The 23,099-nt window shown below is 51.3% G+C and overlaps 1 protein-coding gene across 1 annotated transcript in view; it reads right to left on the bottom strand.

Moving 5' to 3' along the window:
• SMC1A (structural maintenance of chromosomes 1A) overlaps positions 1 to 23,099 on the bottom strand; it is a 71,077-nt gene that overhangs the window by 9,535 nt on the left and 38,443 nt on the right. The window contains exons 15-23 of the mRNA XM_083881411.1: positions 20,368 to 20,484; positions 15,221 to 15,327; positions 13,046 to 13,187; positions 10,686 to 10,831; positions 8,160 to 8,313; positions 7,370 to 7,480; positions 5,098 to 5,254; positions 2,489 to 2,643; positions 652 to 803 (exon numbers count right to left, since the gene is read on the bottom strand). Coding sequence (XP_083737537.1) covers positions 652 to 803; positions 2,489 to 2,643; positions 5,098 to 5,254; positions 7,370 to 7,480; positions 8,160 to 8,313; positions 10,686 to 10,831; positions 13,046 to 13,187; positions 15,221 to 15,327; positions 20,368 to 20,484 — 1,241 coding nt within the window. The remainder of the gene's footprint in view (positions 1 to 651; positions 804 to 2,488; positions 2,644 to 5,097; positions 5,255 to 7,369; positions 7,481 to 8,159; positions 8,314 to 10,685; positions 10,832 to 13,045; positions 13,188 to 15,220; positions 15,328 to 20,367; positions 20,485 to 23,099) is intronic.

Genomic DNA, 23,099 nt, shown 5'->3' with positions numbered 1-23,099 from the left:
TTTGGGGTCCCACCTGTGGATGGCAAAGAGCAGGGCCGGAGCAGCCAGAGGGGATTTTTTTGGGTCTCCCCAGGGGATTTTGGGGCTTTTAGGATCTCCCTGGATTTTAGGGTTCCTCAGGGGTTTTTGGGATCTCCTCAGAGAATTTTGGGGTTTTTTTGGGGGTCCCTGTGTGGATTTTGGGGTTTCCCTGGGTGTTTTGGGGGTCCCTGTGGGTGTTTTGGGCTCCCTCCAGGTGTTTTTGGGGTCCCTGTGGGGATTTGGGGTCCCCCTGGATTTTAGGATTTCCCCAGGTTATTTTTTAGGGTGTTTTTGGGTCCCTGTGGGGAATTTGGGGTTCCTATGGGGATTTTGGGGTTTTTTGGGGTCCCTGTGGGTGTTTTGGGGTCCCACCTGTGTATGGCAAAGAGCAGGGCCAGGGCAGCCAGAGGGGATTTGGGGTTTTTTGGGGTCCCTGTGGGGATTTGGGGTTTTTTGGGGTCCCAGTGGGGATTTGGGTTTTTTTGGGGTCCCTGTGGGGGTTTTTTGGGGTCCCTGTGGGTGTTTTGGGGTCCCACCTGTGTATGGCAAAGAGCAGGGCCAGGGCAGCCAGAGGGGATTTGGGGTTTTTTGGGGTCCCTGTGGATATTTTGGGGTGTTTTGGGGTCTCACCTGTGTATGGCAAAGAGCAGGGCCAGCGCAGCCACGGTTTTCTCCCCCCCGGACAGGTTGTCCATGGGGCGGAAACGTTTCCCGGGGGCGACACAATTGTAATTGATCCCGTCCAGGTACGGCTCCTCGGGGTTCTCGGGGCCCAGGAACGCCTGGGGACAGGAGAGGGGACATTTGGGGACACTGGGGACACAGCAGGGGCTCCTCGGGGTTCTCGGGGCCCAGGAACGCCTGGGGGGACAATGGGGACACTGAGGGGACATTGGGGACACGGGGGGGCTCCTCGGGGTTCTCGGGGCCCAGGAACGCCTGGGGGGACATTGGGGTGACATTGGGGACACGGGGGGGCTCCTCGGGGTTCTCGGGGCCCAGGAACACCTGGGAGATGGGGGGGTGTGGCCAAGTGCCAGCCCATCCAGGTGTGTGACCCCTATACAGGTGTGTGTGACCCCACACAGGTGTGTGACCCCTGTACAGGTGTGTGTGACCCCACACAGGTGTGTGTGACCCCACACAGGTGTGTGACCCCTGTACAGGTGTGTGTGACCCCTGTACAGGTGTGTGTGACCCCACACAAGTGTGTGACCCCTGTACAGGTGTGTGTGACCCCACACAGGTGTGTGACCCCTATACAGGTGTGTATGTCCCCTATACAGGTGTGTGTGACCCCTATACAGGTGTGTGTGACCCCTGTACAGGTGTGTGTGACCCCACACAGGTGTGTGTGACCCCTGTAAAGGTGTGTGTGACCCCTGTACAGGTGTGTGTGACCCCACACAGGTGTGTGTGACCCCTGTACAGGTGTGTGTGACCCCACACAGGTGTGTGTGACCCCATACAGGTGTGTCACTGTCACACAGGTGTGTCACTGTCACACAGATGTGTCACTGTCACACAGGTGTGCCATACCTGTCCAGGTGTGTCACTCACACAGGTGTCACTCTCATACAGGTGTGTCACTCACACAGGTGTGTCACTGTCACACAGGTGTGTCACTGTCACACAGGTGTCCCCTCACCTGGGCGCTGCTGTTGCGGCTCAGGTGTGTCACTGTCACACAGGTGTGACCCCACACAGGTGTGTCACTGTCACACAGGTGTGACCCCACACAGGTGTGTCACTGTCACACAGGTGTCACACAGGTGTGTCACACAGGTGTCCCCTCACCTGGGCGCTGCTGTTGCAGCTCAGCACTGTACAGGTGTGTCACTGTCACACAGGTGTGTCACACAGGTGTGTCACTGTCACACAGGTGTGTCACACAGGTGTCCCCTCACCTGGGCGCTGCTGTTGCGGCTCAGGGCTGTCAGTATGACCCCACACAGGTGTGTCACTGTCACACAGGTGTCACACAGGTGTGTCACCCAGGTGTGTCACTCACCTGGGCGCTGCTGTTGCGGCTCAGGTGTGTCACTGTCACACAGGTGTGACCCCATACAGGTGTGTCACTGTCACACAGGTGTGACCCCACACAGGTGTGTCACTGTCACACAGGTGTGACCCCACACAGGTGTGTCACTGTCACACAGGTGTCACACAGGTGTGTCACACAGGTGTCACTCACCTGGGCGCTGCTGTTGCGGCTCAGGTGTGTCACTGTCACACAGGTGTCACACAGGTGTGTCACTGTCACACAGGTGTGACCCCACACAGGTGTGTCACTGTCACACAGGTGTGACCCCACACAGGTGTGTCACTGTCACACAGGTGTCACACAGGTGTGTCACTGTCACACAGGTGTCACACAGGTGTGTCACTGTCACACAGGTGTGACCCCACACAGGTGTGTCACTGTCACACAGGTGTCACACAGGTGTGTCACACAGGTGTCCCTCACCTGGGCGCTGCTGTTGCGGCTCAGGGCTTTGTAGATCTCGTCGATGTTGGTGGCCACGGCCTCGAAGCAGGAGTTGAAACGGTCGAATCGCTCCTTCTTCATCTGCTCAAACGCCTGCTTGGCCTTCTTGGCGCGTTTGCGGGCGGCCTCGAACTCTGGGGACAGCGACAGGGACATCAGGGACAGCTGGGGACACCAGGGGACAGTTGGGGACAGTCACAGGGACACTGGGGTCAGGACACGCCTGCTTGGCCTGTTTGTGGGCGGCCTTGAACTCTGGGGACATCAACAGGGACATCAGGGGACAGCAGGGGACATCAGGGACAGCCAGGAGGACATCAGGGGACAGCTGGGGACATTGGGGACAGCCATGGGGACATTGGGGACAGCCATGGGGACATTGGGGTCAGGGGGGCAGGACACGCTTGCTTGGCCTTCTTGGCGCGTTTGCGGGCAGCCTCGAACTCTGGGGACAGCGACAGGGACATCAGGGACAGCTGGGGACAGCTGGGGACAGCCAGGAGGACATCAGGGGACAGCTGGGGACAGCCATGGGGACATTGGGGTCAGAGGGCAGGACACTCCTGCCTGGCCTTCTTGGTGCACTTGTGGGCAGCCTCAAACTCTGGGGACAGCGACAGGGACATCAGGGGACAGCCAGAGGGGCACTGAGGACACCAGGGGACACTGGGGACATCAGGGATGGTCAGGGGACAGTCAGAGGGACACTGAGGACACCAGGGGACACTGGGGACATCAGGGATGGTCAGGGGACAGCCAGAGGGGCACTGAGGACACCAGGGGACACTGGGGACATCAGGGATGGTCAGGGGACAGTCAGAGGGACACTGGGGACACCAGGGGACATTGGGGACATCAGAGATGGTCAGGGTGGGACATTGGGGACATTGGGGACATCAGAGACGGTCAGGGTGGGACATTGGGGACATGTGGGGACATTGGGGACATCAGAGATGGTCAGGGTGGGACACTGGGGACATGTGGGGACATTGGGGACATCAGAGATGGTCAGGGTGGGACACTGGGGACATGTGGGGACATTGGGGACATCAGAGATGGTCAGGGTGGGACATTGGGGACATGTGGGGACATTGGGGAGATCAGAGACGGTCAGGGTGGGACATTGGGGACATGTGGGGACATTGGGGACATCAGAGACGGTCAGGGTGGGACATTGGGGACATCAGGGGACATTGGGGACATCAGAGACGGTCAGGGTGGGACACTGGGGACACGTGGGGACATTGGGGACATCAGAGATGGTCAGGGTGGGACACTGGGGACATGTGGGGACATTGGGGACATCAGAGATGGTCAGGGTGGGACACTGGGGACATGTGGGGACATTGGGGACATCAGAGACGGTCAGGGTGGGACACTGGGGACATCAGGGGACATTGGGGACATCAGAGACGGTCAGGGTGGGACATTGGGGACATGTGGGGACATTGGGGACATCAGAGACGGTCAGGGTGGGACATTGGGGACATCAGGGGACACTGGGGACATCAGAGATGGTCAGGGTGGGACATTGGGGACATGTGGGGACATTGGGGACATCAGAGACGGTCAGGGTGGGACATTGGGGACATGTGGGGACACTGGGGACATCAGAGACGGTCAGGGTGGGACACTGGGGACATGTGGGGACATTGAGGACATCAGAGACGGTCAGGGTGGGACATTGGGGACATCAGGGGACACTGGGGACATCAGGGCCAGCCAGGGAACACCCGTCTGTCCCGCCCTGGGGTTTTCGGGGTTCTCTCCTGGGTTTTGGGGTCTCCACAGTGCAGGGCACAGGGAGGGGAGGGCTCTGTCCTGGACACTTCTGTGTCCCTACAGTGTCCCCAAGGTGTCCCCAAGGTGTCCCCAGGGTGTCCCACTGTCAGAGGTCTCCCAAAACTTGTCACAGACATTGCCCCGTGTGCCCGTCATGTCCCCAGGGTGTCCCCAGGGTGTCCCACTGTTGGAGGTCTCCTGGAACTTGTCGCGGATGCTGCCCCATGTCCCCCCCATGACCCTCAGGTGTCCCCATTGTGTCCCCATCATGTCCCCATGGTGTCCCCCATGATGTCCCTGTGGTGTCCCACCATCCGAGGTCTCCTGGAACTTGTCACAGATGCTGGCCCGTGTCCCCACCATGTCCCCCAGTGTCCCCAGGGTGTCCCACTGTCAGAGGTCTCCTGGACCTTGTCACAGACACTGCCCCATGTCCCCACCATGTCCCCATGGTGTCCCACCATCAGAGGTCTCCTGGAACTTGTCACGGATGCTGCCCCACGTCCCCACCACGTCCCCATGGTGTCCCCCATCATGTCCCTCTGTGTCCCCAGGGTGTCCCACCATCTGAGGTCTCCTGGAACTTGTCCCTGATGGTCTCCAGCTTCTCCATGGTGTCCACCATGTCCCCAAGGTGTCCCCATCATGTCCCACCATCTGAGTTCTCCTGGAACTTGTCCCTGACACTCCCCAGTGTCCCCATGGTGTCCCACCATCAGAGGTCTCCTGGAACTTGTCACGGATGGTGCCCCATGTCCCCACCACGTCCCCATAGTGTCCCCCATCATGTCCCCGTGGTGTCCCACCGTCAGAGGTCTCCTGGAACTTGTCCCTGACGCTCTCCAGTTTCTCCATGGCCTTCATGTTGGGCGCGGCGATGCGCTGCAGGACGCTCTGCTGCTCCGTCAGCCGCTGCTGCAGCGCCGACATCTCCTGACGGATCTCCTCCTCCGCCTGCGCGTCCTGGGGACACACGGGGACATCAGGGGACACGTGGGGACACCAGGGGACACGTGGGGACACCAGGGGACATGTGGGGACATGAGGGGAGATGTGGGGACACACGGGGACATCAGGGGACACACGGGGACACCAGGGGATATGTGGGGACATCAGGGGACATGGGGACACCAGGGGACACACAGCACCGACATCTCCTGACGGATCTCCTCCTCCGCCTGCGCGTCCTGGGGACACACGGGGACATCAGGGGACATGTGGGGACATCAGGGGACATGTGGGGACATCAGGGGAGATGTGGGGACACCAGGGGACACGCGGGGACACCAGGGGACATGGGGACACCAGGGGACACACAGCGCCGACATCTCCTGACGGATCTCCTCCTCCGCCTGTGCGTCCTGGGGACACACGGGGACATCAGGGGACATGTGGGGACACGTGGGGACATCAGGGGACATGTGGGGACACCAGGGGACATGTGGGGACATGAGGGGAGATGTGGGGACACACGGGGACAGGAGGGGACACACAGCACCGACATCTCCTGCCGGATCTCCTCCTCCGCCTGCGCGTCCTGGGGACACACGGGGACATCAGGGGACATCAGGGGACAGCAGGGGACATGTGGGGACACCAGGGGACATGTGGGGACACATGGGAACATGAGGGGACACACAGGGCCGACATCTCCTGCCGGATCTCCTCCTCCGCCTGTGCGTCCTGGGGACACACGGGGACATCAGGGGACATGTGGGGACACCAGGGGACATCAGGGGACACGTGGGGACACCAGGGGACACGTGGGGACACTTGGGGACATGAGGGGACACCAGGGGACATGGGGGCACCATGGGGATGTGAGGGGACATGAGGATGTGAAGGGACATGGGACGTGGGGACATGGGGGAATATGGGGACATGGGGACACAGGGATATGGGGACTTGAGGGGACATGGGGACACAGGACATGAGGGGACATGGGAACTTGAGGGGATGTGGGGACACAGGACATGGGGACATGGGACATGGGGATATGAGGGGACACATGGGGAGATGAGGGGACACATGGGGACATGGGGAGGACACAGGAAGGACATGGGACATGGGGGGATACGGGGACACAGGACACGGGGACACGGGACATGAGCATATGGGGGCATGAGGTGCATGGGACATGGGGACACGGGACATGGGGACACATGAGGACATGAGGCTACAGGGACATGGGGACGCAGGACACGAGGGGACATGAGAAGATGGCTTGGGTGGGTCACAGGGACAGGGACAGAGCTCAGGGCTGGGGGACACAGACATGGGGACATGTGGGGACATGTGGGGACATGGGGACACAGCCCAGGGGTGGGGCACCGCAGCGACAGCCGGGGGACATGGGAGGGGCCTCAGTGAATGGGAGGGGCCAGAACATGGGAGGGGCAGAGTGGGCGGGTCCTGGTCTCAGGATGGGGTCAGGGCGTGGCCAGGTGTGCTGGGTGTGTCCAGGTGTGTATCCAGGTGTGTCCCCAGGTGCACCGGGGTGTTCCCAGGTGTGTTGGGGCACGTCCAGGTGTGCTGGGTGTGTCCAGGTGTGTATCCAGGTGTGTGCCCAGGTGCACCAGGGTGTTCCCAGGTGTGCTGGGTGTGTCCAGGTGTGCATCCAGGTGTGTGCCCAGGTGCACCAGGGTGTTCCCAGGTGTGCTGGGTGTGTCCAGGTGTGCATCCAGGTGTGTGCCCAGGTGCACCAGGGTGTTCCCAGGTGTGCTGGGTGTGTCCAGGTGTGCATTCAGGTGTGTGCCCAGGTGCACCAGGGTGTTCCCAGGTGTGCTGGGTGTGTCCAGGTGTGCATCCAGGTGTGTGCACAGGTGCACCAGGGTGTTCCCAGGTGTGTTGGGTGTGTCCAGGTGTGTATCCAGGTGTGTCTCCAGGTGCACCGGGGTGTTCCCAGGTGTGTTGGGGTGTGCCCAGGTGTGCTGGGTGTGTCCAGGTGCACTGGGGTGTGTCCAGGTGTGTCCAGGTGTGCTGGGGGCGTATCCAGGTGTGTGCCCAGGTGGACAGGGCATGTCCAGGTGTGTGCCCAGGTGTGCTGGGGCGTGCCCAGGTGCGCGGGGCGTGTCTCACCTTGAGCTCCTCGGGCAGGTCGCTGTAGTCGATCTCGATCAGCGCCTCGCGGGCGTAGAGGCTGGAGCTGCGCTGGGAGCTGCCCCCGGGCTCCTCCCCGGTGCCACCGCCCTGAGGGGACACAAGGGACAATCCAGGGCTCAGGGGTCACAGGGGACACAGGGGGAGCTGCCCCAGGGTCCTCCCCAGTGCCACCGCCCTGAGGGGACAATCCCAGGGTCGGGGGACAATCCAGAGGTCAGGGGACAATCCAGGGCTCAGGGGACAATCCAGGGGTCAGGGGACACAGGGGACACGGCTGGAGCTGCCCTCGGGTCCTCCCCAGTGCCACCGCCCTGAGGGGACACAAGGGACAATCAGAGGACACAGGGGTTTGGAGGGGTGACCCATGGGGACACTGGGGGACACTGGGGGTGGCTCAGGGACACAGGGGTGGCCCAGGGATGTCCCCAGTCCCTGTCCCCACCTCCTCCTGGCTGATGTCGTCCATGGAGCCGCGGGCCAGCGGCAGGTGAGGGGACAGGGGGTGACACAGGGGTGACCCAGGGGACACTGGGGGACACAGGGGTGACCCAGGGGACACTAGGTGACACAGGGGTGACACAGGGCTGTCCCCACCTCCTCCTGGCTGATGTCGTCCATGGAGCCGCGGGCCAGCGGCAGGCGGGGGGACAGGGGGTGACACAGGGGTGACCCAGGGGACACAGGGGTGACCCAGGGGACACTGGGGGACACAGGGGTGACCCAGGGGACACTGGGGGACACAGGGGTGACACAGGGCTGTCCCCACCTCCTCCTGGCTGATGTCGTCCATGGAGCCGCGGGCCAGCGGCAGGCGGATGTCCTGCATCTTGCAGGCCTGCAGCAGGTTGTGGCGGTCGCTGCGCTTCTGCTCCAGCTTGGTCTCGATGGCCGTCACCTCCTTCTGCAGGTGTGTCATCTCCCTGAGGGACAGCCGGGGGACAGCTGTGAGGACACGGCGTGGGGACATCGGGTGTGGGGACAGGGAATGGGGACAGGCATGGGGACATGGTTATGGAATGGGGACATGGACATGGGGACAGGCATGGGGACACAGAATGGGGACATGGTTATAGGGACATGGTTATGGGGACATCAGGTATGGGAACATGGCATGGGGACACGGTTATGGAATGGGGACATGGACATGGACACAGCATGGGGACACGGCATGGCAACATGGTTATGGGGACATGGTTATGGGGACATGGTTATGGGGACACAGAATGGGGACAGGGCATGGGGACATGGCATGGGGACACAGTATGGGGACACAGCCATGTGGACAGGGAGTGGACACACGGCATGGAGACACAGCCATGGGGACACAGCCATGGGGACACGGCATGGAGACAGGCATGGAGACAGGCATGGGGACATGGCATGGGGACATGGTTATGGGGACAGGGCATGGGGACACAGCACAGGGACATGGACATGGCATGGGGACGTGGCATGGGGACAGGGCAGGGGAACATGGAATGGGGACATCAGGTATGGGGACATGGTTATGGGGGCACGGCATGGGGACATGGCCATGGGGACATCAGGTATGGGGACACGGCATGGGGACACGGAATAGACACATGGCATGGGGACACTGGGTATGGGGACACGGCATGAGGACATTGGGTATGGGACATGGCATGGGGACACGGCATGGGGACAGGGCATGGGGACATTGGGTATGAGGACATTGGGTACGGGACATGGCATGGGGACAGGGCATGGGGACACGGCATGGGGACATTGGGTATGGGACATGGCATGGGGACATGGCATGGGGACACGGCATGGGGACATTGGGTATGGGACATGGCATGGGGACAGGGCATGGGGACATGGCATGGGGACATCGGGTATGGGACATGGCATGGGGACAGGGCATGGGGACACGGCATGGGGACATTGGGTATGGGACGTGGCATGGGGACACGGCATGGGGACAGGGCATGGGGACATTGGGCATGAGGACATTGGGTATGGGACATGGCATGGGGACACGGCATGGGGACATTGGGCATGGGGACATTGGGCATGAGGACATTGGGTATGGGGACACAGTCATGGGGTCACCCCCTTTAGCCCCACCCCCTTTAGACCTGCCCTCACTCATTGGCCCCACCCCATTGGCCCCGCCCCCACCCATTAGTCCTGCTCACTCATTGGCTCTGCCCTCACCTGTTGACCCCACCCCTCCCATTGGCCCCACCCCATTTATTAACCCCACCCTCGCTTTCTAGCCCCGCCCCTCATTTCTGCCCCCTCTCATTGGCCCCACCCTCATGTGTCAGTCCTGCCCCTTGGCCCCGCCCTCAGTTGTTGACCCCACCCCTCTCATTGTCTTGCCCCTCTCATTGGCCCCACCCTCTCATTGGCCCCACCCTCTCATTGGCTCCACCCTCTCATTGGCCCCACCCCTCTCACTGACCCCGCCCCTCTCATTGGCCCCACCCCTCTCATTGTCCTGCCCCTCTCATTGGCCCCGCCCCCTCATTGGTCCCACCCTCACTCATTGGCCCCGCCCCTCTCATTGGCCTGTCCTCTCATTGACCCCGCCCCTCTCATTGGCCCCACCCCTCTCATTGCCCTGCCCACTCCGTGGCCCTGCCCCCTCACTGACCACGCCTCTCTCATTGACCCTGCCCCCTCATTGGCCCCACCCCTCTCATTGGCCCCACCCCCTCATTGGTCCCACCCCTCTCATTGGCCCCACCTTCTCACTGACCCCGCCCTCTCATTGGCCCCGCCCCTCTCATTGGTCCAGCCCATGCCCTCACCGCTCTCATTGGCCCCGCCCCCTCCTTGGCACCGCCCTCACTTGTTGGCCCCGCCCCTCTCATTGGCCCCGCCCTCACTTGTTGGCCCCGCCCCTCTCATTGGCACCGCCCCCACTTGTTGGCCCCGCCCCTCTCATTGGCCCCACCCCTCTCATTGCCCTGCCCACTCCGTGGCCCCGCCCCCTCACTGACCACGCCCCTCTCATTGGCCCCACCCCCTCATTGCCCCCGCCCTCACTTGTTGGCCCCGCCCCTCTCATTGGCCCCGCCCTCACTTGTTGGCCCCGCCCCTCTCATTGGCCCCGCCCTCACTTGTTGGCCCCGCCCCTCTCATTGGCCCCGCCCCCACTTGTTGGCCCCGCCCCTCTCATTGGCCCCGCCCCCACTTGTTGGCCCCGCCCATCTCATTGGCCCCGCCCTCACTTGTTGGCCCCGCCCCTCTCATTGGCCCTGCCCCCACTTGTTGGCCCCGCCCCTCTCATTGGCCCCGCCCCTCTCATTGGCCCCGCCCTCACTTGTTGGCCCCGCCCAGCTTCTTGCGGATCTCGTCCATCTCGTGGTTTTTGTCGTTCACCTCCGACTTCTTGGCCAGGTGTTGGTTCTTGAGGTCCTGCAGCTGCGCCATCGTCTCGTCGATGATCTTCATGTGCCTCTGCTCCTCCTGAGGGCAAAAAACATCCAAAATCAGCCCAAAAACCAGCTCAAAAATCAGCCAGAACTGACAATGGTCTTCATGTGCCTCTGCTCCTCCTGGGGGCAAAAAACATCCAAAATCAGCCCAAAATTACCCAAAAATTCCCCCCAAAACCCCAAACCTTTTTGAGTTTCTCGATCTCAGCTGCGTCCTTGCTCACGCCCTGCTCCCAAAACCCCAAAACTCCCCTCAAAAAACATCCCAAACCCCCCAAAAAAACCCTAAAAAAATCAGAAAAAAATCCCAAAAAATCAGAAAAAACCCTCAAAAAATCAGAAAAAATCCCAAACCCCAAAAAACCCTAAAAAACCCCAAACCTTTTTGAGTTTCTCGATCTCGGCCTCGTCCCTTCTCATTCCCTGCCCCCAAAACCCCAAAACCCCCCTCAAAAACCACCCAAAACACCCAGAAAAATCAGAAAAAACCCCCAAAACCCCCTAAAACTCTAAAAACCCCTAAAAACCCCCCAAACCTTTTTGAGTTTCTCGATCTCAGCCTCATCCTCTCATTCCCTGCGCCCAAAACCCCAAAACTCCCCTGAAAAACCACCCAAAACACCCCAGAAAAATCAGAAAAAAATCCCAAAAAATCAGAAAAAAACCCCAAAAAGTCAGAAAAAACCGAAAACCCCTAAAAACTCTAAAAAACCCCAAAAACCCCTAAAAACACCCCCAAACCTTTTTGAGTTTCTCGATCTCGGCCTCGTCCTTTCTCATTCCCTGCCCCCAAAACCCCAAAACCCCCCTCAAAAACCACCCAAAACACCCCAGAAAAATCAGAAAAAAATCCAAAAAAATCAGAAAAAAACCCCAAAAAGTCAGAAAATACCCCAAACCCCAAAAAACCCCTAAAAAACCCTAAAAAAACCCAAAACTTTTTGAGTTTCTCGATCTCGGCCTCGTCCTTTCTCACTCCCTGCCCCCAAAACCCCAAAACTCCTCTCAAAAAACATCCCAAAACACCCCAGAAAAATCAGAAAAAAATCCCAAAAAATCAGAAAAAAACCCCAAAACCCCAAAAAACCCAAAAAAACCCCAAACCTTTTTGAGTTTCTCGATCTCGGCCTCGTCCTTGCTCACGCTCTGCTCCCAAAACTCCAAAACTCCCCTCAAAAACCACCCAAAACACCCCCAAAAAACACTAAAAAATCAGAAAAAAATCCCAAAAAATCAGAAAAAAACCCCAAAACCCTAAAAAACCCAAAAAAACCCTAAAAAACCCCAAACCTTTTTGAGTTTCTCAATCTCAGCCTCGTCCTTTCTCACTCCCTGCCCCCAAAACCCCAAAACTCCCCTCAAAAAACATCCCAAACCCCCCCAAAAAAACCCTAAAAAAATCAGAAAAAAATCCCAAAAAATCAGAAAAAATCCCAAACCCCAAAAAACCCTAAAAAAAACCCCAAACCTTTTTGAGTTTCTCGATCTCAGCCTCGTCCTTTCTCATTCCCTGCCCCCAAAACCCCCCTCAAAAACCACCCAAAACACCCCAGAAAAATCAGAAAAAAATCCAAAAAAATCAGAAAAAAACCCCAAAAAGTCAGAAAATACCCCAACCCCAAAAAACCCCTAAAAAACTCTAAAAAACCCCAAAACTTTTTGAGTTTCTCGATCTCAGCCTCGTCCTTTCTCACTCCCTGCTCCCAAAACCCCAAAACTCCCCTCAAAAAACATCCCAAACCCCCCCAAAAAAACCCTAAAAAATCAGAAAAAAATCCCAAAAAATCAGAAAAAACCCTCAAAAAATCAGAAAAAATCCCAAACCCCAAAAAACCCTAAAAAAACCCCAAACCTTTTTGAGTTTCTCGATCTCGGCCTCGTCCTTTCTCACTCCCTGCTCCCAAAACCCCAAAACTCCCCTCAAAAACCACCCAAAACACCCAGAAAAATCAGAAAAAAATCCCAAAAAATCAGAAAAAAACCCCAAAAAGTCAGAAAATACCCCAAACCCCAAAAAACCCCTAAAAACCCCAAAAAAACCCCAAACCTTTTTGAGTTTCTCGATCTCGGCCTCGTCCTTGCTCACTCCCTGCCCCCAAAACCCCAAAACTCCCCCCAAAAAACATCCCAAACCCCCCCCAAAACCCCCCAAAAATCAGAAAAAAAATCCCAAAAAATCAGAAAAAAACCCCAAAAAAATCAGAAAAAACCCCAAACCCCTAAAAACTCTAAAAAAACCCCAAACCTTTTTGAGTTTCTCGATCTCGGCCTCGTCCTTGCGCACGCCCTGCTCCCACATCAGCACCTTCTCCTGGTCCTCCCGCAGCTGGTTCCTCTCAAAGTCCAGCTGGATCCCCAACCTCGTCTTCTGGTTCTCAAACTCCAGCCTGGGGGACCCAAAAGGGTCAGGGGGGGTGGGTTTGGGGGGTCTTTGGGGTCTCTGGGGAGTTTGGGGGGTCCCTGAGGAGTTTTTGGGGGTCCTTGAGGGGTTTTGGGGGGTCCCTGAGGGGAGTTTTGGTGTCTCTGAAGTGTTTGGGGAGGTCCCTGAGGGGGTTTCAGGGGTCCATGAGGGTTTTTAGGGTGTCCTTGAGGGGTTTTAGGGTGTCCTTGAGGGGTTTTGGGGGGTCCTTGAGGGAGTTTTGGGGTCTCTGGGGAGTTTGAGTGATCCCTGAGGGGGTTTGGGGGTCTCTGGGGGGATTTGGGGGGTCCTCAAGGGGGTTTGGGGGGTCCCCGAGGGGTTTTGGAGGGTCCTTGAGGGAGTTTTGGGGGTCTCTGGGGAGTTTGGGGGATCCCTGAGGGGTTTTGGGGGATCCTTGAGGGGGTTTGGGGGATCCCTGAGGGGTTTTGGGAGGTGTTTGAGGGACCTTTAGGGGTCTCTGAAGTGTTTGGGGGTCCTTGAGGAGTTTTGGGGGTCCTTGAGGGGGTTTGGGGGGGTCCTCAATGGGTTTTGGGGGTCTCTGGGGGGTTTGGGGGTCCTTGAGGGAGTTTTTGGGTTCCTGGGGAGTTTGAGGGGTCCCTGAGGGGGTTTGGGGGATCCTTGAGGAGTTTTGGGGCTCCTTGAGGAGCTTTGGGGGGTCTCTGGAGGGTTTTGGGGGGTCCTTGAGAGGTTTTTGAGGGGTCCTCAAGGGGGTTTTGGGAGGTCCTTGAGGGGTTTTGGGTGGTCCCTGGGGGGTTTTGGGGGTTCCTTGAGGGAGTTTTTGGGTTCCTGGGGAGTTTGGGGGATCCCTGAGGGGGTTTGGGGGGTCCTTGAGGGGGTTTGGGGGTCTTTGGGGAGTTTTGGGGTCTCTGGGGAGTTTGGGGGATCCCTCAGGGGGTTTGGGAGGTCCTCGAGGGGTTTTGGGGGGTCCTTCAGGGAGTTTTGGGGGATCCTTGAGGGATTTTGGGGTCTCTGGTGTTTGGGGAGGTCCATTAAGGATTTTGGGGGTCCCTGGGGGATTTTGGGGGGGGGGGGGGGCTGGTTTCATTTGGGGAGGTGTCTTGAAGGGTTTTGGGGTCCCTGAGGGGTTTCAGGGGGTCCTTGAGGGGTTTTGGGGGTCCTTGAGTGGTTTTGGGGGGTCCCTGGGGGTTTTGGGGGATCTTTGAGGAGTTTTGGGGTCTTTGGGGAGTTCGGGGGCTCCCTGAGGGGAGTTTTGGGGGTCCTTGAGGGGGTTTGGGGGCTCCCTGAGGGAGTTTTGGGGGTCCTTGAGGAGTTTTGGGAGGTCCCGGGGGGGTTTGGGGAAGGTTCTGAAGAGTCCCTGAGGGGTTTTGGGGGTCTCTGGGGAGTTTGGGGGAATCCCTGAGGGGGGTTTTGGGGTCTCTGGGGAGTTTGGGGGATCTCTGAGGGGTTTTGAGGGGTCCTCAAGGGGGTTTTGGGGGTCCTTAAGGGGGTTTGGGGGTGTCCTTGAGGGGTTTTGGGGGTCCTTGAGGGAGTTTTTGGGTTCCTGGGGAGTTTGAGGGATCCCTGAGGGGGTTTGGGGGATCTTTGAGGAGTTTTGGGGGGGTCCTTGAGGAGCTTTGGGGGATCCCTGAGGGATTTTGGGGGTCCTCGAGGGGTTTTGGGGGGTCCCTGAGGGGGTTTTGGGGGTCACTGGGGGGTTTTGGGGGTCCTTCAGGGGTTTTGGGGTGTCCCTGAGGGATTTTGGGGCTCCTTGAGGAGCTTTTGGGCTCCTTGAGGGGTTTTGGAGAATCTTTGAGGGTTTTTGGGGGTCCCTGAGGGGTTTTGGAGGGTCCTTGAGGGGGTTTGGGGAATCCCTGATGGGGTTTTAGGGTGTCCTTGAGGAGTTTTGGGTGGTCCCTGAGGTGTTTTGGGGTCCCTGAGGGTTTTGGGGGTCCCTGAGAGGTTTTTTTGGGGTCCCTGAGGTTTTTTTGGGGTCCCTGAGGGGTTTTGGGGGTCCCTGATGAGTTTTTTGGGGTCCCTTGGAGGATTTTGGGGGGCTCTGACCTTTTCTTGGCGATCTCGTTCTGCCTCTTCACCTTTTCCTCCTCGAACTCGCGGATGTTCCTGACGCCGATCTCCCGGCAGAACTCCTCGAACACCTCGTCCTCCACCTGGGGGAGCAAAACCCTCAAAATCCCCCCAAAATCCTCCAAAATTCCCCAAATCCCCCAATTTCCCGGCAGAACTCCTCGAACACCTCGTCCTCCACCTGAGGGAGCAAAACCCTCAAAATCCTCCCAAAATCCTCCAAAATCCCCCAAAATCCTCCCAAAATCCCCCTCAAAATACCCCAAATCACCCCCAAATCCCCCAATTTCCCGGCAGAACTCCTCAAACACCTCGTCCTCCACCTGGGGGACAGAGGCAAAATCCTCAAAATCCTCCCAAAATCCTCCCAAATTTCCCAAAATCCTCCAAAATCCCCCCAAAAGCCTCCAAATCCACCCAAAACACCCCTAAAATACCCCAAAGTCCCCCCAAAATTCCCCAAATCTCCCCATTTCCTCAAAAACCTCGTCCTCTACTGGGGGGAGAGTCAGGGCCCCAAAATCCTCCAAAATTCCCCCAAAATCCCCCCAAAATCCCCCTAAAATACCCCAAAACACCAAAATCACCCCCCAAATCCTCCAAAATCCTCAAAAATCTCCCCAAAATCCCCCAAAATTCTCCCAAATCTCCCCTAAAATGCTCCAAAATTCCCCCAAAAATGCCCCAAAATCCCCCCACAAATTGCCCCCAAATCCCCCTCAAAAATACCCCAAAATCCTCCCAAATTCCCCCTAAAATCCCCCAAATCCCCCCTAGATTCTCCAAAATCACCCCCAAAATCCTCCAAAATTCCCCCAAATCCTCCAAAATTATCCCAAAATCCTCCCAAAATTCTCCTAAATCCCCAAATTTCCTGGCAGAACTCCTCAAAACCCTCATCCTCCACCTGGGGGGAGAGTCAGGGCCCCAAAATCCTCCCAAAATCCTCAAAATCCCCCTAAAATACCCCCAAATCCCCCCTAGATTCTCCAAAATCCTCCAAAATCACCCCCAAAATCCTCCAAAATTCCCCAAAATCCTCCAAAATCTCCCCAAAATCCTCCCAAAATCCTCCAAAATCTCCCCAAAATCCTCCCAAAATCCCCCTCAAAATACCTCTAAAATCCCCCTCAAAAATACTCCAAAAATCCCCCCAAATTTCCCCCCAAATCCTCCAAAAATCCTCCAAAATCTCCCCAAAATCTCCCCAAAATACCCCAAAATCCCCCAAAATTCTCCAAATCACCAAAATCACCCCCAAATCCTCCAAAATCCTCCAAAATTCCCCCAAAATCCCCCTAAAATACCCCCAAATCCCCCCCAAATTCTCCAAATCCTCAAAATCATCCCCAAAATCTTTCAAAATCCTTCCAAAATACCCCTCAAAATACCCCAAATCCCCCAAAATCATCCCAAAATCATCAAAATACCCCCAAAATTCCCCCAAAATCCTCCCAAAATTCCCCCAAAATCTCGAAAATCCCCCCAAAATTCCACAAAATCCTCCAAAAATCCTCCAAAATCCCCCCAAAATCACCCTAAAATACCCCAAAATCTCCCCCAAATTCTCCAAACCACCAAAATCACCCCCAAAATCCTCCCCCAAAATCCTCAAAAATCTCCCCAAATCCTCCAAAATTCTCCCCAAATCCCCCCTAAAATACCCCCAAAATCCTCCAAAAATCCTCCAAAATCCCCCCAAAATCCCCCTAAAATACCCCAAAACACCAAAATCACCCCCAAAATCCTCTCCCAAAATCCTCAAAAATCTCCCCAAATCCTCCAAAATTCTCCCCAAATCCCCCCTAAAATACCCCCAAAATCCTCCAAAATCCCCCCAAAATCCCCCTAAAATACCCCAAAACACCAAAATCACCCCCCAAATCCTCCAAAATCCTCAAAAATCTCCCCAAAATCCCCCAAAATTCTCCCAAATCTCCCCTAAAATGCTCCAAAATTCCCCCAAAAATGCCCCAAAATCCCCCCACAAATTGCCCCCAAATCCCCCTCAAAAATACCCCAAAATCCTCCCAAATTCCCCCTAAAATCCCCCAAATCCCCCCTAGATTCTCCAAAATCCTCCAAAATCAGCCCCAAAATCCTCCCAAATTCCCCCTAAAATCCCCCAAATCCCCCCTAGATTCTCCAAAATCACCCCCCAAATCCTCCAAAATTCCCCCAAATCCTCCAAAATTATCCCAAAATCCTCCAAAATTATCCCAAAATCCTCCCAAAATTCTCCTAAATCCCCAAATTTCCTGGCAGAACTCCTCGAACACCTCGTCCTCCACCTGGGGGGAGCAAAACCCTCAAAATCCTCTAAAATTCCCCCAAAATCCTCCAAAATCCCCCCAAAATACCCCTAAAATACCCCAAAATCCTCCAAAATTCCCCCAAATCCTCTCAAAATCCTCCCAAAATGCCCCTCAAAATACCTCTAAAATACCCCTCAAAAATCCTCCAAAAATCCTCCAAAATCCTCCCAAAATCCCCCTAAAATCCCCCAAAATCCTCCAAATTTCCCCCAAAATGCCCCCAAAATCCCCCCACAAATTGCCCCCAAATCCCCCTCAAAAATACTCCAAAAATATCCCCAAAATTCCCCCAAAATCCTCCAAAAACTCCCCAAAATTCCCCTAAAATACCCCAAAAATCCCCCAAAATCCCCCAAAATCCCCCCCAAAAGCCTCCAAATCCACCCAAAGCCCCCCTAAAATACTCAAATTCCCCCAAAAATCCCCCCACACAAATTGCCCCCAAATTCCTCTCAAAAATCCCCCAAAATTCCCCCCAAATCCCCCCAAAATTCCCCCAAATCCCCCCAAAATCCTCCCAAAATCCCCCTAAAATCCCCCAAAATCTCCCCCAAATTCTCCAAAATCCTCAAAATCACCCCCAAAATCCTCCAAAATCCTCCAAAATTCTCCCCAAATCCCCCAAAATTCCACAAATCCCCCCTAAAATACCCCCAAAATCCTCCAAAAATCCTCCAATATCCCCCCAAAATCCCCCTAAAATACCCCAAAACACCAAAATCACCCCCAAATCCTCCAAAATCCTCAAAAATCTCCCCAAAATCCCCCAAAATTCTCCCAAATCTCCCCTAAAATGCTCCAAAATTCCCCCAAAAATGCCCCAAAATCCCCCCACAAATTGCCCCCAAATCCCCCTCAAAAATACTCCAAAAATACCTCCAAAATCCTCCAAAATCTCCCCAAAATCCCCCTAAATTACCCCAAAAATCCCCCCAAAATTCCCCCCAAATCCTCCAAAAATCCTCCAAAATCTCCCCAAAATTCCCCCAAAATCCCCCAAATTTGATTAATCGTCTCCTTCCCAAAAAATGAGGGAATTTCTCCCCAAAACAGGGAATTTTATTTAAAATACAGGATTTTTTTTCCCCCCAAATTTGGGGGATTTTTCCTCAAATTGGGGGAATTTCTCTTCAAAAAAGGGAGATTTTTGTTAAAATTCAGGATTTTTTTCCCCAAATTGGGGGAATTTTTGTTAAAAATCACAATTTTTTTCCAAAATTTGGGAAATTTTTGTCAAAATTCAGGATTTTTCCCCAAAATTGGAGGAATTTTCATTAAAATTCAGATTTTTTCCCCAAAATTGGGTGAAATTTTTTGTTAAAATTGAAGATTTTTTCCCAAATTGGGGAATTTTTGTTAAAATTGGGGAAATTTTCATTAAAATTCAGGATTTTTTCCCCAAAATTGGGGGAATTTTCATTAAAATTCAGAATTTTCCCCCAAAATTGAGGGAATTTTCATTAAAATTCAGTTTATTTCCCAAAATTGGGAGAATTTTTATTAAAGTTCAGGTTTTTTTCCCAAAATCGGAGGAATTTTCATTAAAATTCAGAATTTTTTCCCAAAATTGGGGGAATTTTTATTAAAAATCATAAATTTTCCCAAAATTGGGGGATTTTTTCCCAAAATTGGGCAAATTTTTGTAAAAATTCAAGATTTTTCCCAAAACTGGGGGAATTTTTTTCCAAAATTGGGGGAATTATTCCTAAAATTCAGTTTATTTCCCAAAATTGGAGAAATTTTTGTTAAAAATTCAGAATTTTCCCAAAATTTGGGGGAATTTTCATTAAAATTCAGTTTTTATTTCCCAAAATTGGGGAAAATTTTCCTAAAATTTAATTTTTATTTCCCAAAATTGGGGGAATTTTTATTAAAATTCAGGATTTTTCCCAAAATTGGGGGAAATTTGTCCCAAAATTGGGGGAATTTTTATTAAAATTGAGGAATTTTTGTTAAAATTTAGTTTTTATTTCCCAAATTTGGGGGAATTTTTTTTCCAAAATTGGGAATTTTTTTTTGTTAAAATTCAGAATTTTTGTCCCAAATTTGGGAAATTTTGTTAAAAATTCAGTTTTTTCCCCCAAAATTGGTGGAATTTTCATTAAAATTCAGATTTTTTCCCCAAAATTGAGGGAATTTTCGTTAAAATTCAGTTTTTATTTCCCAAAATTGGGGGAATTTTATTAAAATTGGGGGAATTTTTATTAAAAATCACAATTTTTTCCCAAAATTGGGGGAATTTTCATTAAAATTCAGGTTTTTTCCCCAAAATTGGGGGAATTTATCCCAAAATTGGGCGAATTTTTGTAAAAATTCAAGATTTTTCCCAAAACTGGGGGAATTTTTTTCCAAAATTGGGGGAATTTTTCCTAAAATTCTGTTTATTTCCCAAAATTGGAGAAATTTTTGTTAAAAATTCAGGATTTTTTCCCCAAATTGGGGCAATTTATCCCAAAATTGGGGGAATTTTTATAAAAATTCAGGATTTTTCCCAAAATTGGGGGAATTTTTGTTAAAATTGGGGGAATTATTCCTAAAATTCAGTTTATTTCCCAAAATTAGAAGAATTTTTGGTTAAAATTCAGGATTTTTTCCCAAAATTGGGGGAATTTTTCTTAAAAATTCAGTTTTTTTCCCCAAAATTTGGGAAATTTTTTGTTAAAATTCAGGATTTTTTCCCAAAATTGGGGTAACTTTCATTAAAATTCATTTTTTTTCCCCAAAATTCGGAAAAATTTTGTTAAAAATTCAGATTTTTTCCCAAATCTGTTGGAATTTCTCCCCCCAAGGTGGAATTTTTTCCCAAACCTGGTTCATTTTCTCTTTGAGGTCCCTCATCTCCCTCTCCCGGCCCTGAATGATCCGTTTGATGTCGTTGATCCGGGGCCCGAAATTGGCCAGTTCCGACTCCAGTTTGGACTTTTCCTGGAAAAATGGGAAAAATTTGAATTAAAATCCACAAAATCCACAAAATTCACACAAAAAATCCTTCACTGGACCCAAAAATCTGATTTTTAAACCTCAAAATCTGCTTAATTTGCTCCCAAATTTGGATTTTTCCTGGAAAAATGGAAAAAATGGGATTAAAATCCATCCCTGGACCCAAAAATTTTATCCCTAAACCCCAAAATTTGATTTTTAAACCCCAAAATTCACCAGTTTATTCTCAATTTTGGATTTTTCCTGGAAAAATGGAAAAATGGGATTAAAATCCACAAAATCCACAAAATTCACACAAAAAATCCTTCACTGGACCCAAAAATCTGATTTTTAAACCCCAAAATTTGGATTTTTCCTGGAAAAACAGAAAAAAATGGGATTAAAATCCATCCCTGGACCCAAAAATTTTATCCCTGAACCCCAAAATCTGATTTTTGGACCCCAAAATTGACAAATTTGCTCCCAAATTTGGATTTTTCCTGGAAAAATGGAAAAAATGGGATTAAAATCCACAAAATTCACCCAAAAAAATCCATTTTTAAACCCCAAAATCTGATTTTTGAACCCCAAAATTCACCAGTTTATTCTCAATTTTGGATTTTTCCTGGAAAAATGGAAAAAATTGGGATTAAAATCCACAAAATCCACAAAATTCACACAAAAAATCCTTCACTGGACCCAAAAATCTGATTTTTAAACCCAAATTCTGATTTTTAAACCCCAAAATTGACCAATTCACTCCCAAATTTAATTTTTTTTCTGGAAAAATGGAAAAAAATGGGATTAAAATCCACAAAATTCACCAAAAAAATCTTTAACTGGACCCAAAAATCTGATTTTTAAACCCCAAAATTTGATTTTTAAACCCCAAAATTCACCAGTTTATTCTCAATTTTGGATTTTTCCTGGAAAAATGGAAAAATGGGATTAAAATCCACAAAATCCACAAAATTCACACAAAAAATCCTCCACTGGACCCAAAAATCTGATTTTTAAACCCCAAAATCTGATTTTTAAACCCAAAATTTGATTTTTAAACCCCAAAATTGCTCAATTTGCTCCCAAATTTAATTTTTTCCTGGGAAAATGAGAAAAAAAAAATGGGATTTAAATCCACAAAATCCACAAAATTCACCCAAAAAATCCTTCAGTGAACCCAAAAATCTGATTTTTAAACCCAAATTCTGATTTTTAAACCCCAAAATTGACCAATTCACTCCCAAATTTAATTTTTTTTCTGGAAAAATTGAAAAAAATGGGATTAAAATCCACAAAATTCACCAAAAAAATCTTTAACTGGACCCAAAAATCTGATTTTTAAACCCCAAAAATCTGATTTTTGAACCCAAAATCCGATTTTTAAACCCCAAAATTGACCAGTTCATTCCCAAATTTGGATTTTTCCTGGAAAATGGAAAAAATTGGGATTAAAATTCACAAATTTCACCCAAAAAATCCTTCACTGGACCCAAAAATCTGATTTTTAAACCCCAAAATTGACCAGTTTATTCTCAATTTTGGATTTTTCCTGAAAAAATGGAAAAAATTTGAATTAAAATCCACAAAATCCACAAAATTCACCCAAAAAATCCTTCACTGGACCCAAAAATCTGATTTTTAAACCCCAAAATTTGGATTTTTCCTGGAAAAATAGAAAAAAACGGGATTAAAATCCATCCCTGGACCCAAAAATTTTATCCCTGAACCCCAAAATCTGATTTTTGGACCCCAAAATTCACCAGTTTATTCTCAATTTTGGATTTTTCCTGGAAAAATGGAAAAATGGGATTAAAATCCACAAAATTCACAAAATTCACCCAGAAAATCCTTCACTGGACCCAAAAATCTGATTTTTAAACCCCAAAATTCACCAGTTTATTCCCAAATTTAATTTTTTCCTGGAAAATGGAAAAAATTGGGATTAAAATCCACAAAATTCACAGAAAATAAACCCGAAAAATCCTTCAGTGAACCTAAAAATAAATATTTGAACCCAAAATCCGATTTTTAAACCCCAAAATTCCCCAGTTCATTCCCAAGTTTGGATTTTTCCTGGAAAAATGGAAAAATTTGGATTAAAATCCACAAAATTCACACAAAAAATCCATTTCTGGACACAAAAATCTGATTTTTAAACCCCAAAATTTGAATTTTTCCTGGAAAAATAGAAAAAAACGGGATTAAAATCCAGCCCTGGACCCAAAAATTTTATCCCTGAACCCCAAATTGTGATTTTTGAACCCCAAATTCTGATTTTTGAACCCCAAAATTCCCCAGTTTATTCTCAATTTTGGATTTTTCCTGGAAAAATGGGATTAAAATCCACAAAATCCACAAAATTCACACAAAAAATCCTTCACTGGACCCAAAAATCTGATTTTTAAACCCCAAAATTTGATTTTTAAACCCAAAATTTGATTTTTAAACCCAAAATTGCTCAATTTGCTCCCAAATTTAATTTTTTCCTGGGAAAATGAGAAAAAAATGGGATTCAAATCCACAAAATCCACAAAATTCACCCAAAAAATCCTTCAGTGAACCCAAAAATCTGATTTTTAAACCCAAATTCTGATTTTTAAACCCCAAAATTGACCAATTCA

The sequence above is a fragment of the Zosterops lateralis genome, assembly GCF_965231275.1.
Source record: "Zosterops lateralis genome assembly, chromosome: 33".
In the NCBI taxonomy this organism is placed as follows: domain Eukaryota; kingdom Metazoa; phylum Chordata; class Aves; order Passeriformes; family Zosteropidae; genus Zosterops; species Zosterops lateralis.
The sequence above is the reverse complement of the archived record's forward strand: the minus strand, read 5'-3'. Positions and strand labels throughout refer to the sequence as shown.